General features: G+C 39.2%; 1 protein-coding gene across 1 annotated transcript in view; it reads left to right on the top strand.

Moving 5' to 3' along the window:
- PAXBP1 (PAX3 and PAX7 binding protein 1) overlaps window positions 1-12,777 on the top strand; it is a 43,639-nt gene extending 30,862 nt beyond the window's left edge. The window contains exons 11-18 of the mRNA XM_075910888.2: window positions 925-1,124; window positions 3,711-3,855; window positions 4,007-4,128; window positions 4,927-5,003; window positions 5,294-5,360; window positions 8,768-8,914; window positions 9,332-9,486; window positions 11,307-12,777. Coding sequence (XP_075767003.2) covers window positions 925-1,124; window positions 3,711-3,855; window positions 4,007-4,128; window positions 4,927-5,003; window positions 5,294-5,360; window positions 8,768-8,914; window positions 9,332-9,486; window positions 11,307-11,424 — 1,031 coding nt within the window. The 3' untranslated portion in view covers window positions 11,425-12,777. The remainder of the gene's footprint in view (window positions 1-924; window positions 1,125-3,710; window positions 3,856-4,006; window positions 4,129-4,926; window positions 5,004-5,293; window positions 5,361-8,767; window positions 8,915-9,331; window positions 9,487-11,306) is intronic.
- The last annotated feature ends 4,148 nt before the right edge of the window (window positions 12,778-16,925 follow it).

Here is a 16,925-nt window from a genome sequence, read left to right as displayed (position 1 = left end):
ATTTAATAAAAATTTGGAGTTTCCTGGGCACCATATCAGCTCTTAAAACCAAGATTAACAGACCTGTTCTAAAATCATGTACAACTCAATTTACTTCTATGGAGATACTTTAGCTAAAATAGAGGAATTACCCTTCCTCCCCTTCTAGCTGAACAGACTTGCATAGTAAAGTGTGACAACATATCTACAGCGTCAAGTCACCATACAGTTTTGCACAAAAGCAGTGCTCTGTTTTCTTTGTGAGTCTGTGTAGTGTCTGTTGTATTATGCATTGGCAAAAAGTAAATTTTAAAGTTTGTATGGATTTGGGCAATCCATCCACTGTTCATTTTGTGCATATATGAGATTTAGAAACAGACAATATGCCTGCCTCAATATCTATTAGATGTATAGTATATAATCATATTGTGCGCACAATATATTTGTGTTGGACTGTAAGATACACAAATAAGGCCCATATAATGTCTTCTAAAGATATCTGGGACACTTTAATATGTATAGGTAACTGTTGTGGGAGTCCAGTGTAAAAGATACAAAGTGCAGCACCATATATTTGACTAGCTAGTGTTTAGGATGCTCCATCACACTTGGAACATGGCGCATAGCTCTTCTTTTAACCCATATTGCTATCATTATGCAGTCCCAATTCTGGATACTACTGAAAGAAAACTAGTAGTGCTACAAAAGCTTACTGGATCTTAGTGTAAACATATTTGCATGATACAGCCATATACCAAATAGGTACTTACAGCACCCACACACTGTGTTGCAGTGCATGGGAGGGACAAGAGAAGCAGAAACTTGAAATCTGCTTTTTTTCCCCCCAAAAAAAACCTGTTTCAAACTGAAAGTCCTGTAATTAGATTGGTTAAACCACCTAATGGGAGCTCTTGTTACCTAGTTCTCTAAACTTTTTTCACCTAGATCGTATTTTGAAGGAGTCCAGCAAAGTTTTTGAAGATGTACTAGAAAGTTTCTACTCAATTGACTGCATTAAATCACAGTTTGAAGCCTGGCGTTCCAAATATTTCTCCTCTTATAAGGATGCTTACATTGGCCTCTGTTTACCAAAGCTGTTTAATCCTTTAATAAGACTTCAGCTCCTTACCTGGACACCTTTGGAGGTAAGATACAGTTACTCAAATTAAATGAGCCATTGTGCAGTAGAGTGTCACTTTTTCCCCCAAAAAATGAAGGTAAATTACCCGTCTGGTCTTTTTGAGTGTTCTACGCTCTGGTCTTGGGTCTCAAGATTCCTAAGGATGTAAGCTCTTTAGGGCAGGGACCATGCTTTTGTTCCCAATGCAAGTGTTTCTACCACATCTAGCACAAAGTGGACCTATTCAATAGATAGGGCTCACAGGAGGTATGATAATATAACATATTTTATGAAATCATCTTACTCTTTCATGCTCAGACTGGGCTACAGGATGCTGTCCCCTGTGGTTACCACCCAGATCTAACTTAAGTTCAGCTCCAATAGTTAGTTCTCTTTCCTTTGGGAGAAATGACAGCAGTATCGAGTAACCAAATAGCTTTCATAAAGTATTTATTTTAGAACAAAAGCTTTTAATGGAAAACCGGTCTTAAAACAGGTTACATTTGTTTACTGTTGTGTACATTCAGAATAAAATGAGCTATTTTATTTCCCAGGTAAGCATAGAAGTATGTTAGAAAGCCCAGATGGCTTTCCACTTATGATGTATAGTGGTGTGGCTATTCATTTCACTTGTGTTGAATATAGAAACACATTGATACCAGGAAGAGGATAAGAGGTTATAGATAATGTTAGCTGATATATCCAATATCTGTCTATATGGAGAGGAATTGTGTGTGGATATGTGAAACATTTTGGTTAGGGATGTTAGCTTATCAGGTAGTCGAGTGGAGTACAGCCTCTCCCTGACTTATGAACCAGTTATGGACCAAGCAATTGGTCGTAACTCAGTTTGTTCGTAAGTCAGACCCCATAGAGTTACACATGACCGCGCTGTTCATAAGCGCAGATCACGTTTGTAACTCAGGGTCCGCCATTTACAACAGCTTTGGTCGTAAATGCAAACAGTCGTAAGTTGACCATTCGCAACTCAGGGACTGGCTGTATCAACTATTCCTCCTTCTCCTTTCCCCTCTTCTCCCCCGCCTCCCCCCCCTCCCGGCTGTCTCTGAGAGGCAGCAAGGGGGAGGGGGAAGACAGAAGGTGGTGTTGGGAGGTGCTTGGTTAAAAGCCGTTTTCCCCCAGCAACATCTCTGTGGTGCCGCTAGCCCCTCTCCACACTCCCGCTTCCTCTAACAGAGGCAGCAGGGGGATATATATAGGGGAGGCTGCTCCAGCAACACCCCTTGTCCATGGGGGTCCCAGAAGGGAGCTGGGTCCCCCGGACAGGGCTACTGGATTCCGAGATTGCACTGGTCCAGGACGCTTTGCCTCTGCATTTTAAATGTACAGTGAAACGTGTTATCCAGCACTCTGTTAACCAGAAAACTTTAACTGGCATTGCCCCCCAGCCACAATACTGTCACATCTTCAGGTGCACAGACCTGGTTTGGCTTACCATGATTGGCTTAACAATTTTTTATTTAAGGAGTACTAATCATCTTTAACTCAAAATAGATGTGAGACCAACTGCCTCATACTACAAAACTACCAATATTAAAAACCTGAGTTTTATTATTATTGTCCATTGGTTTTTCCTAGGTTGATGGGACCCTCAGATAACCGGAATTTTTAGATAATTGGAATGCCCTAATTCCCGAGTATGCTGGATAACACCGGTTTTACTGTAGTTAGAACTCTGAAGTTCTTACTACATTTAAAATGCAGAGTTGAAGCACTGGTGGCTTCCAGAGCTGGCATGAGCTGGGACTGCTCAGTCCTGGCTCAAGCCAGCTCCTGAACCTAACCCCGCTGCGGCTCTGCAGAGCAGCTCTTATCAACTAATCGTGTAGTCGATACAATTTGTATTGACTACATGATTAGCCAGATAGCCACAATTTAAAATCTTTAGTTTTGTTTTTGAAGGTTTAACCACATTTGTTCTATGTTCTACAAAATGGGTGTAGAAGAGAACAACATTTATATAAAGTGGATCTTTTTTTATGAGCATTCTGTAGTTAGTGTGGTATCATTAGCATATTCCATTCTAGGGTTTTGTACAGAGGGGTAGCCAGTGATTAGTATATCATGAGCATAAGAAAACAAAATAGTTTTCACTGTTTAAGCTTCTGATGTCACGGGATCTTTAAGTACTTTACAAATCAAGATCTTGCCTATACATCTTTCTGGAGCTTTGTTCATGGGGAAATTAAGGCAGAGTGGCTTATCCACAGTCCTGTCCAATCAGTTGCAAAAATTAATAGGACATGTTTTGTGCTTAACTAAAGTATTTTGAAATATAGAAGAAAATCTGCATTGAATTCCATGTCACTTAGGCACCTTTGAAAATCTCATTAGATGCCTAAACACCTCTTAAACTGGCCCTTTGTCTAATGGCTGATGTGCCCAACGCTTTTAGAGTATTTGATATTTGGCACATAATTCCAAAGCTATTTTTCTTTTTTTAATAAAAGAAAAAAGTAGGTCTTTTCAGGTATATTATGTTGATCATTTAGAATAGCTAAATAAGTAGTTCAGGCTCACTTTAAAACTACTATTAACCTCGATATGTAATTGTGTATTGGACTAATATCTGCCCTATTCATTTTAATAGGGCAAATGTCAAGATTTTGAGAGTATGTTGTGGTTTGAATCATTGCTATTTTATGGCTGCGAAGAACAGGAACAAGAGAAGGATGACGCTGATATTTCCCTATTACCTACTATTGTGGAAAGAGTTGTTCTCCCTAAATTAACAGGTATAACTTAAATATGCTGTATTGTAACTTTTACAAATATTAAACCATAGTAAATACAGGAGAAAACAACTCTTGTAATTTAACTTTAAAACCTCTTTGCGGGTGCTCAAAAAGTAGAACTATGTAGTTAATTATTATTTATTTTTAATAGTACTTGCTGAAAGTATATGGGACCCTTTTTCTACAACACAGACATCTCGGATGGTAGCAATTACACAGAAACTAGTAAATGGATATCCTTCAGTGGTAAATGCAGAAAACAAAAACACACAGGTAACTTTTTTTCCTAAATTGTACTTTTTAGGGAATCTGTTCTATAGAATTTATTCAGCTTGGTGAGAAACAATACACACGTTGGATCAGGGCAAAGTATCTTACAACTAATGGGTGTGCCGCTAACCAATTCTGTACCACATAAGCTCCACTGGAGCAGCTCGGGGAGGTAAACCAGATAGCGAGCTAAGCCATTTGAGTCTGTGTAAAATATACAATAAGATTTGCACATAAGAATGCAAAACATATCAAACTTGGTTATAGGACTATAATTTCACTTTAAGGTTCAGCTGGAAACATTGTTTGTTATCAAAGCGCATATTTTATTGCTTAAACGGTCTCTAGATTGCCACAATTAATTTCCTTGTCTTATGCAACAAAAAAACTTGTCTCTGACAACTTAGGTATTTTGTGGTGGTGTAAGTTTCTTGCAATGTAGTAGTTAATGGGGTAGGAATTCAAACTTAATAATAGGAGAGTTGACTGTAAGGCCCTGATCCTGTAAAAGGTTAAGAATTTGTTTAAAGTTTCAAGTTAAGAACAGGGATAGCCACATGGATTTAAATTCCCTTTAAACTGGAGTTCAGTATTTTGATTGACTTAATTGTGGATATTCCCAATATTTTACTTCAGTGGGATTACTTGAATACTTGAACAAAAGCATTTATTTATATACTGTATATACGACATATATACTGTGATATAAAGGGGCTTACACTTCTAAAATGTTCTTTAATTTAGCTAGCAACCAAAGCAGAACTGCAAACATTTTTAGCATATTTCTCTTAACTCTTTCAGACACTTTTGAAGGCACTGTTACTAAGAATGAGACGAACACTAGATGATGATGTATTCATGCCCTTGTATCCCAGAAAGTAAGTTGCTGTTAAATTTGCAAAGCAACAATAAATATCTTGAATTCTAGTTTCCTCTTGTTTTACATATGGTAGCTGAGGCTTTTTCACTGATTGGTGGTGTTTCATAGGTTTGAGTTATGGCAATAAAGTTTAATAATCAATACTGTAAATGTAATGAAGTAAAAATGGTGACAAAATATTTAAAACGTTGCAATTTTTACTGTAGTCTATCTTCCATTTATGAAAATAAGATTGAAATTTTTAGGGTTACTTATTAAATGAGTTTAGAGAAATCTTTTGTTTTCCAGCATCTTAGAAAACAAGAACTCTGGTCCTTATTTGTTTTTTCAGCGCCAGTTTTGGTCCTCTGTTAAGGTAAGCCAATAAAGATATCTGAGGCCTCAAGCCAGATACTGCTACAATAAAATATAGTTAAATATTTTAGAGAGAATGTGGGAGATTGTGGGAAAATTTAGAAAAAATTAAATCTGTCAACTAATGAAACAACTGTATTCAGTATTTTGAGTGGGAAATACAAGTACAGATTTAATGGATGTTTGCAGTTTTAAGAAGCATAATTTAAAATTTAAGTACTGTAAAGTTTAAAGGAAATTACCTTTTGACAAAATCTTACTCCATTTTAATACTGTTTCTTACACAGAGTAGAGACGGCTTGAACCAACCACTTTGTAAATGACAGCTATTTTAAATTTATGAATAATATTTATTTCACATACAAAGCAAATCAGTCTTGATAGTCCAACTGGGAAGAAGAAAATCTTACAAAGTCTAAAAGTGCACCGTCAAAAAAATATGGTCTAGCGGAAATGAAAGGCCTGGTTTGGAACTAAGGACAAACTATTTTGTTTATTTTTAACTTTAAAAAAAGTAGGAAACATCAAACACATTGTGCACAAGTGACCCTTTTATTTACCCTTTTCAGTTTTCAGTCACTGCTTATTCTAGAATTCTGGAACAGTTATAATTTTGGTTTACTTGAGGCTACGGGAAAGAGGAGCTACAAGAAACACCTAGTCATAAAGTGGCACTCTTTTTAGACTGTTGAAACTAGAGGCAATGTTCGATTGCCCTTTCATTTGAAATAAAAATATTTGAGCTCAGTATATGAACCAAAGCAGTGACTGTACAGATTGGAGTTTAAGACAAGCTTTACAGATTTCTGCAAATAGTAGAAGGTTTGGCTTTTCCAGTTGTGTGGGTAGTAGGTACTGAATTGGGGAGAAACAGAATTGTTTATCCAGTTTCTGGATATGTTTGAAAATCTGTTCATATGCATAACATTTTGGTAACAATTATTTCAACGTACTACATACCTTCCTTGAACTCTTCTTTCCTTTGTGTGTTTAGGGGAGGAAACTGGGCATGACTCTCAGTCCTCAAACATTAAAATTAAAGTGATTTTTAAAAATCAAAATTGGTCACGTCTTCATGATAGTCTATCTTGGTGGTTTTTTAAAGTAAATTCAGCCACATCTTGAGAGAAATTTTCCTCAATAACTCTCTCACTTTATTAGATGTGGTAGGAAAATGTCTTTTTACAGATAGAGAAAGTGGTGCAGAGTGATTGTGACCTGACAAAGCTATAAAAGTCTGAGAGTCTGGATGAATATTGAGTTCCTGGCCTTTCCATTTCTGTGCTCTACCATGGGACCAGTAGTGTCCAGCCTGTGGACTAGGAGCTTAAAAGCTCTGTTGTTAAGATTGTCAGGCAGGACTGTTTTGCATGACACTTCCGTTTGTCAACCCTGTCACTTATTGCTGCAACCTGTGAGAAATCTTTCTGTACAAATGGCTTGTCATACTGCCACAGGTTTCCAGGAGTTGCTATGGCACCTACTGCACAGGCAGCCAGGCTTCACTGCTGCCCCTGCTGGATCAGAGTTAGGGATATTAAGTAGCAATTAATTTGCTAGTCAAGTAGTGGATGGAATTTTCATCGACTACTTGACTAGTTAGGGAAAGGCTCACTTCCAGGTCTCAGCACAAGCCCCCCCAATTCTCCCATTGCTGCTCTGCATTCTTAATGGGACAGAAAGGACCCAGTGCACAAAGGCACTGGCTCAGTCTCTGGTCCCCCACTTCAACTCCCCTCAGAATTCTTAAAGGGACAGAGACGTGGCAACCATCCCACAGGTCTGTTTCAATTTAAGAGTGCAGAGCAGCAACAGGAGAATAAGGGGGGAGGGCTTGTGCTGAGAGAGATCCATGGGATGAGCTGCCACTGCTCTGTCCCTTTAAAAATGCAGAATGGCAATGCGGGGGGGAGGGGGCTTGGGCTGAGACACCCACGGGACCAGCTGTCCCTTCCAGAAGTGGCAGCGTGGGAGAGGGTTGTCCTTAGGCCTGGTGGAGGACCAGAGATTGAGCCAGCATCTTTGCATGTTGGCTCCTTTCTGTCCCTTTAAGATTGCAGGGAGGCAATGGGTGGGGATGTGATTAAGTTCCTGCTTATTTGATAGTTGACTACTTGTTCACATCCCTAATCAGAGTAGGGGAGGAGCATAGTGACAGTATGTTGAGGCAGCAGAGAAGGTGAGGGACCTAGTATTGACCACAAGCTTAACAGCTACCCTAACGAGCTTTCCCCGAGATATCCCAGCAAAGCTTTCCACACAGATAGCTCCAAAACACCTAATGCTTAAACCATCCAATACTCCTAAACATGCTTCTACATCCATTTATCTCCCCACAGCAACAGGCTATGTTGACTGAAGTTTTTGGTTATGTTAAAATTTGCAAACATGCAAAATAATTTTTTAAATGTAAATAAAATGTCATACAGAAGCACAATTCAACAGCTATGCTGTTAAGAAAAATGGTATTTATTTCATTTAAAATGTTGCTTCCTGTGACTTTTTTTTAATGAAATGTTCTGAATTATCCCTGCTGTTGCTTCCTCCCAAATTGCCTTCCACTACTTTCTTTGAAGCCCAAGCTGGAGCTTTTGTGTGAACTAGGAATGCTCTGAACTGCTACTCTTGTAGTGCAGGGTAGAGAGGACAGTAGCCCTGACTGCTCCATTGCTTGCTTTATTGCCCGGCTATGGGTGCTCCAGAGAATAGGATCAGTCAAATGACTGTTCCTTAAACCCCACCCAGGAGAACCTGAGAACCAACAGCTCCCTTATTCTCTGCCTCAGCACTGGTATTCAAGATGCTTTAATTTTCACTAGTTGGCAGTGGTTCCTTATATCCCATATTCCAGTGGCGATAAACACTTAGCCACTCTCCCCTGACCACATGCCTTCATGTTGAGAGTCAAATATAGGTACTACCCATGCTGTCAATACAATAACAGGATTTTTCCTGTGCCAGGACGGTTTGCAGGTTATACAAAGAGCAAGAGTAGGTCAGAGTCTGTCCTAGAGTACTGCAGTATTTGTGTTTTTGTTTTTTAATTTTGTTCATCCCTCAGGCTGAAAAGTTCAGGCACAACTGAGCTAGGCTACACTTAATAGATATGGAAGAACAATTTTTTGGCTATAAAAACTTTTATTTGTTTTTGTAGTTCCTTTGTATTGAATAGAATCTTCTGTAATGGTCTTCATAAAAATTCAGTGTTATAACATTGGGAAGAATCTCACTGGCTCTATTTAGTCATTAAACTGAACTATAAAAAGTTATTCTCTTTACCTCATCCTAGTCAGTACATTTAAACATTTATTTTTGCCTTCTAAACCAGTATTTTTTCCTAGTTTATCAATAGTTGCTTACGCTTTGCCTTCAAATATTTAATTCTTCTGTTGTCTCTGGTGTTTTTAGTTACTAGGAAACTTTCTCCAGTGGTATGGAATCCTTTCAAACAAAACTCTACAGGAATTATCGATAGATGGTCTGCTAAATAGATATATCCTTATGGCTTTTCAGAATTCTGAATATGGTGAGGACAGCATTAAGAAAGCTCAAAGTGTAAGTAAAACGGAACAAAATTATGTAAAAGATGTTTTTATGTAGAATATTTTCTAAGTCCTGAATTTCTAGTCAAATAAAATATATAGTTGAAGCTGTAGTATGAGACTGTTTAGCTTAACATTTCTAGTGTTGTTGCCCATATTGCTTGACAAACAAAAATTACTATGCTTTTATAGCAGACCACTTTTTAAGATAAAATATACATTAAAATTCTGCTTATTGCTGTCCTGGATTGTTGATAACTTTAAGGTATTGATTAGTATGGAGTGCTCGCATCTTAATTCTCACATTGGTGGTGTTACAGTGCCCTCGCAATGTATACCTTTTTATAGGCCTTATTGCAAAACTGGGATTTTGTTGACTTTTTAAAACGTATCAGACCGTTAACACATTTTCGTCTTCCATCATCTCTAGGTAATTGCTTGCTTTCCTAAACAGTGGTTTGCTAATCTAAAAGGGGATAAGACTATTTCCCAGCTAGAGAACTTCTGTAGATACCTTATTCATCTGGCTGATACAATTTACAGAAACAGCATTGGATGCTCTGATGTAGAAAAAAGAAATGCAAGGTAATTTATTTTGAATCATTTAATGCAATAGCATCTTGTGCACTGAGATATAGATATCGATATCGATATCTAACACAATACATTGTCCAATAGACAGCTCCATATATCTTATCTATATCAAGGAGGATCTCTTCTTCCTCCCCCTCCTTTTTTTTTTTTTCTGGAAGTGTAATGGGCTCTTTAATATGGTATTGATGGCTTTTGGGAATGGTTAGTATATTGTATACAGGTTAGGTTACTGCTCCGATTGTGTAGTTCTGCTCTAATCAATTAAAGTGGCATTTGGGGATTTTTGTTTGATTTTGCTGGTTTCTTTACAAATTTGCTAATGTTGCAGGTAACTGTTTGCCATGCAGATTCCCACCACTTGTCAGCAGTACAGATTTTTGTAATTCAAATTGTGTTCTTGCATTTATCTTAAATATACCAGTACAGTCCAATGGAGAAGTTCCTTTCATTATCAGATAACATTGTTTAACCATGCTTATGAGAATCACTGTATTTAAAAGCTTAAATAGGGTTAGACACTTAAATTCTGTAAGTCGTGTGCCACAAGATGTGAAGTGGAGGAAGTGAGGAGAGAGATTTCCGTACAAAATTAGTTTTCCTAGTTTATAAAATAATGTTTTCTTTCTATGCTAGCTGTTTGTTTAGCAAGCTTTCACTGGAACTGTGGATGAATATTGAGCCAAAAATTCCTGAAAACTCCTGTTCTAATTAATATAGTCTTCTATGCTGTGTGCTGATAACTAAGGATATGGAAGTATATAATAAATCCTGAAATTTCCTGATAACAGCTGTGCAATTAGCCACTGATCTATATTAGCTTTGTCTTGCAAAATTACATAATGTTCTTCCTTCTGTTTGCACCATAGCTATTCGTCTAGTTTCTTCTATCCCATAGTATGTGACAAAATATGACACTAGTACGTTGTTTCAAAGAAAAAACTATCGTAAATTATTTGTGCAAAGGAGGAAACAAAACATAACCCATTTGTTAGTTTCACTTGAGTGTTGCAGATGTCTGCATAGTTCAATTTGGTAGTCCTAGGGAGGATAGATTTTTGGAATTCTATAATTGTGAAAATTTCTTTTGGATAGTTAAATTTCATGTCTGCATCTTGTTCAGTTTGTGGGATTTTTACAAGCCTGGTAGGAAAATTTTATCTCCTAGATTACTAGGCGTTTACTTTGAACCTGTTGTTATTATCCAGTCTAGGTCAATCTATTATAAATGTATATCAGTATTTAACTTTCTTGAGGAATGCACAAAAACTGCTCAGTTTTATATTTTTGGCTCAAACATTGTTTATTTAATGGAACTGCAACTCACTACAATACCCCATGTGACTAGTTCATCCTGAGACTGCTGTGTCCAGATAAGCCATATATAGAGTCATAGAACACCAGAACTGGAAGGGACCTCGAGAGGTCGAGTCTAGCCCCCTAACCTCATAGCAGGACCCAGTAGACCATCCCTGATAGATGTCTATCTGACCTGCTCTTAAATATCTCCAGAGATGGAGACTTCACAACCTCCCTAGCCAACTTATTCCAGCATTCAGTCATCCCGACAGCTAGGAAGTTTGCAGCTTGTCTTCCTTTTTTGTTTTTAGAATTGCTATTCCCAAAAGAGACTTTGTTTTCATATCCAGAAACACAATGTTTTCAATTAGCCAAATTAAAAAAAAATTACTCTACAAGCTGGCCAACTTGCTGTGAGGGGGGGGGGGGAAATCTACAGTGAAATATTTCTAAAATACTTGTGCAAGGTTGTTCTCTAGGTGTATTAACATTACTTTTTCTCCCCTTTTTTTTAGGGAGCACATAAAACAGATAGTAAAGCTTCTAGCAAGCATTCGAGCATTAGACCATGCTGTGGCAGTTGCAAATGACCATAATGTGAAAGAGTTAAAGGTTTTAATTGAAGGGAAATAATTTTAGATGACTCATTTTGAGCTTTAAAATCATTCCTGATGTGTAATTTATGTACATATGTAAAGTTTCTTAAACTGTAAAGTATTGATCCTTGTTTTAATACAAAGTGCATTCTTACATACATCATCTTTAATAAGTATTGATTTCTTTTAAAAGAGAAGAAATCCAGGAAGACCATTTTCCAGCGGTCAGACTTTCCTTAAAATCTCTGTGTGTATTGTTTACAAAAAGACTTTGTACCCCATGATAACTAGTCATCTACTCAGTTAATTATCCTATGGTTAACTGAAGTATATATAATGTGTAATACACAATATGCTTATATTTATACCACATTTTTTACTTTCACACTGGATATAGTGGTCTTCTGCTTTTGAAATAAGCTTTTCAGTTGCTGAAATATACTTCAATAAACTGACTGCATTATTGGTGAAAAGGTCTGGTAAGAGTCAAATATGAAAATCATTTGACCTAAATAATAGAGGTGCTATTTGAAGGCTTAACATTACAAAGCAGCTGTACTTCACTCAAGACTGAAATAGCTTAACTTTACATCTTGTGTTCAGAATTCACATGGATCTTTCTTCAAACTGTTTTCTTAAAACAATAATTAGCATAGCTTTAATGCATACAGTAGTCTGGTGACTTAAACATGTGATAACTTATGTTTTAAGTTAAGTGGCAACACTGTAGTGTACCCCCCCCCCAAAAAAAATTACTCCTATTGGAGGCTGCATTTCACTCATGGATCCTGGGCCTTACTCCCTTGAACAATTCAGCTAAATCTGCTATTTGTGTTCTGTTGCATAATTTATAATATCTTTGATTTAGATGTAAAATATATTTGCTCACACATGGGTATTTTTAGAGGTGTAAAAGCTAAACAGAGGTAACAAATGTATTTCCTATGAGCCAATATAAAAATATCACAGTGAATAGTCCAAAAACTTTAATACTTCCTGTCAAGCCCATTTTTTTAAAATGGACTTGCTTACAAAATAAAATGGCCTCTTATATCTAAGAACTGATTGTCAGAAAACTACTGACATTGTGGAGTGCCAGGAACACTAATTTGCAGTCACTGTCTTGGAGCTATTTCCAGGTGTGCCCTATGTTAGTTGAGAGTTGTAGCAATAAATTGGCATACTGAGTAATATTAGAATCATTGTATTTTATGCTCACGTCATGTGGTATAAATGAGGGTATTAAAAATGTACAATTTGTAACATGCACACATCATTTGGAAACCAAACAATTGTTTTCTGAACTTGGGCTGATGAAGCATGTTCAGAGTATCTGCTTTTAAGAATCCTTTCAAATAAACTTGACTGTCATGGAGCTGTCTCAGTGAAACCTGTAAAGCTTTCTTTTTTTGTTCCTTGGTAGAGGGGTAAAGGAAGAAATCATGATTGTTGACTAATTCATTAAATAATTAAGGGAAAATCAGAATTGGGAGGATGATTTTGACATGTACCAAGCCCATATTGTGTTGGGATGGGATCTCATTAGATTTTTTCCCAAGGTGTAAGCAGTTAGACTTCCGGTATGTGGATAAGAAACTGAAAAGAGAGCCTGGATTGCTACAGGAAATGGTGGTGATTTAACCAGATGGTATTTTGTTCTCTGTTATAGAAGTCCTGAATAGTAAATGGTGCAAACATTTCAAAGGGGGGAAAGACTTTTAAAATATTCCCAAGGTAATCACTTATTTTTCAGGGGACATTCTAGTTGTCAGAATAAAATATTTTTTAAAAATCAAAATCTATCTTTCATAGTGGAGTTCTGGTTGCAATTTTATGGAGAGGCTTTACTTTCTTCATTACACTCCTGCAGAAAGAACTTGTAGTTCCAAAATTCAGAGTTTTATGACTAAAGTTGTTGTAAGCTAAAAGCAATAGCCCTCGATAGTCACTGATACTTTTTGCTATTGAATGTAAATTAATCTTGTAAAACTCAGTGTGTTCAAATGAAGTTTTTATCAAAAGGACTTAAACACTGTGTGTGGGGGGAGAGGAGGGTGTGTGTGTGGGGGGGGGGTTGTGTGGGGGGGGGGGTGTGTGCGCCTGTGCCTGCCTGCCTTGCTCTGCTACCCAAATGTTTCCCCCTCCACAGTCTGCAGATGTTGCACATAATGAACCCCATCTTATAATGCTCTTTCCACTTAGCTTTCCCTAAGATGGTACTCACATGCTTTACCCTCCTATTGAGGGTGTGCCCCCCCCCCCCCCCAGACTTTCTCTCCTCTGTACCAAGTAGCAGCAGCAGATGTTACCTTTGTACATATATAAGAAACAATTTCCTGCTAGGCAACAGAATGACATCACACTCCCCCGCTCTCTGAACGTCATCAAGTTCTCATGCAGAAGTGGACAGAGAGGGGGGTGAGTGAATATAGTGAACACGGGAGCAGCTCACTAGTGAACACTTTAAAGAATAAAAATGCAGGCTTTCAGTTGACTGTTTCACTGATTACATTTCTGTACTATATTCATAATGGACAAAAATGATTTGCTCCCCTCCCCCATCTGAGACCCCTGACCCCCCCAAGCCCTGTCACTCACCACCTCCACAGAGACCTTGCACCAGTGACCCCCTCACTCAATTCCCTGCTGAGCAGCAGGAAAAGCCTCCTTGAAGTGCATCCTTATACTGCTGTTCACACAGCGGGGAGCCTCAGGGTTTTCTCTCCTTCCACTTCCCTCTCAGGAAGCCAGTGCTGATGCTTCAACCTCATGGGGGTGGGGGAAACAGGGCGGTGAGAGAGTTTGTCAAGCTGCACTTGTGCTTTGCCCAGGGAGCCCAGAGTACAGAGCAGCTGCTCCAAAGAGCTGAGAAAATAACTGGGATGCAGTGTAACCAAGCTGTCCCCAAAGGTCTGGGGGTGCAGTATGGCCAAGACCAGCTTGTGGCAGGCTGAGGGAGTGCACCTGGGCCTGGGCCACCGGCGCATGCCAGAGACACTTTCTTGGGGAGACCTGTGGTATGGCATTCCCCTGGCTCCTTTGCTGCATTTTCAACAGGGGCCACACCTGGCCGGGTCCTTCCTCCGTACCCAGCATGAGTTGCCATGCCCTCGGCCTCACCTGCCAAAGCAGCTCCTTGGACCAAGGAACAGGTCACCCAAAAGGCTGCTGCCAGAGCAGAGCAGGCAGGACCTTTGGCAGGTCTACAACCTATCTTGGAAAATGATCCCTCGCTCTGAGACCTTGGGGGAAAGGCCTATCTCACTCACAGAGAACCTCCCAAACAAATTCTTTCCGGTAACCGTGCTACACAGCTATATCATAAGCATCCAGGAATTCAGCTGTGCAATCAACCCTGGTGCCAACTCTGCCCACATATCTATACAAGTGAATTCATCACTGGAGCCAACCACATATGCCACCAAATCAGAGGCCTGTTTAACTGTACATCCAGTAATGTTATCTATGCCAGGAAAGCCCCACTGCAATATATACTGGACAAACTGGACAGTCCGTATGGGAAAGAATCAATGGACACAAATCAGATATCAGTAAATGAAACATACAGAAACCTGTTGGTGAACACTTCAATCTGCCTGGTCACTCATTAAGAGATCTTCAAGTTGCTGTTTTGTTACAGACCAATTCCAGAAGCCAAATACACAGGGAAGGGTTGGAACTACAATTAATTCACTTCACAAGTTTAATTCTCATGCCAATGGTCTGAATTGAGATACCGGATGGCTGGGATATTATCAACCAAACAAACAATGAAGGTTCCAATGGTGCTTTGTCTGTGTAGAATCTGGTGTTAGTACTCTTCCTTTCTAATTGCTAACTAATGGCTCTTATCTCCTTTTAACTATCCAGTCTTTAGGTACTCACAGACTCTCAGTTTTGCCTGTTACATACTAGCTTGGCTTTCCCTTTGATATTTATCCAGTGCCTCTTTCCCCTCCCCTTCCCTATTTATCTTTGGTTCTGGACATCCAACACTCCCGTCATCTGAAGAAGTGGGCCCATGAAAGCTCATGATACCATCTACATGTTTTGTTAGTCTTTAAAGTGCTATCAGACAATTGGTTGTTTTTAAGTTTATACTGTACAGACTAATTCGGCTACCCCTCTGAAGCTGCTTACAAATGTGTGCTTAGGTCTTTGCTGGATTCAGGTCTGGTAAAGGCCCTGTGAAATCCAATGAGACACTTCCCATTTTTATTCTTATTTGATGATGTATTTCCATAGGAGAGATGCCTCAGCCAAGATTGTATACCATTTATCTCACTAGAGGTCCAAACACATGAGATGTAAACATGGTCCCTGAGCTCAAGAGTTCACAAATAAGGGACCCTGAGCCTGCACACACTTAAGCACACACCATTGAGCTTAACTACATGTAAAGATACTAATGTAAATATTTGCAGGAGCAGGGCTTGAGACCAGTGATAAATGATTGGAAGAGGACACAACAGACTTGTATTTATGCCTATAATTTTTAAAATAAAGTGGATGACAACTTTCCCTAACTGCATATCTCACCACTGATTGACCCTGAGAAAGGCAGGTCTTAAAGGATATTGTAAACCTGCTTGGGGACTGATTAAAAGCCCCCATAAATCAGTGTTTCTCTTGATTTCAGCATTCTTTGAATCAGGCCCTGCAAGGGAGTGTATGACAAATTTTCACCCCCCATAAGTAAGCTTAAAATTATGGCATGAAATCCGTGACTTCCAGGGACCTCTGTGACAATTTCCTCTTCAGCCCCTGTATGGTGAGGTTGGAGCTCTCGCCCCAGGGGTCACCTGTAGTTCCCAACTAGCATGTGCTGTGGTGGGGGACCCCTTGTAACTGCAACAGCAGTGAGTGCAGTATACCCCTCATTCCCCATTTTGTCACAATCTCAAGGAAAGGTCACACGAACTTTCATACATTTTTATTTATTGTCCATATGTTGTACATGACTTTTACTAAGAATAACTGTGACAAAGTGTTGGCAAACGCAATCTTCGGTAACCATAAGTGACTAAAACACCACGAGATCTTTACAAATAAAGTTGGGGTGCTTCCTCTTTGCCTTCTAGGCTCAAAGAGTATAGGGTACAGCTGTTTCATTAGAGTTGCCAAAGTAGGCTGTAGATATTCCTGGAGGTGACATGAAGAAAGTTTTTTTTTTTTTTTAAATTCCTGGAGGACTGACAACCAGAGTTACCCTGCAAGCTTTTCTTAGAAACCGCAGGGGCTAGAAAACTTTTTGGAGGAAAGCAAATTCTCCTCAGAGCCTGAGACGTTAAAACTGAGGAGAGCTTGTCAACACTGCAGGAGGCTCCCCTTGGTCAGGGGGTTTCCCGGGCCCTGCAGCCCTGACCTCCCTGGGGCGCGTTCCTGGCACGGTTACTTACACCCCCCTCCCCGCGCAGCTCCCGCCAGGCGCGCGCCGAGTGTTAAGAAGCTTCCCCTCCGCGCAGAGTTGGGGGCTCGTGAGCCACTTATCTATGTGACAGCCCCATGTCACTGCCTCGCGCGCCGCTCAGCTGTTCC

This window comes from Pelodiscus sinensis, chromosome 1 (genome assembly GCF_052426305.1).
Source record: "Pelodiscus sinensis isolate ZL-2025 chromosome 1, ASM5242630v1, whole genome shotgun sequence".
Taxonomy (NCBI): Eukaryota; Metazoa; Chordata; order Testudines; family Trionychidae; genus Pelodiscus; species Pelodiscus sinensis.
This window is presented reverse-complemented; position numbering and strand designations above follow the sequence as displayed.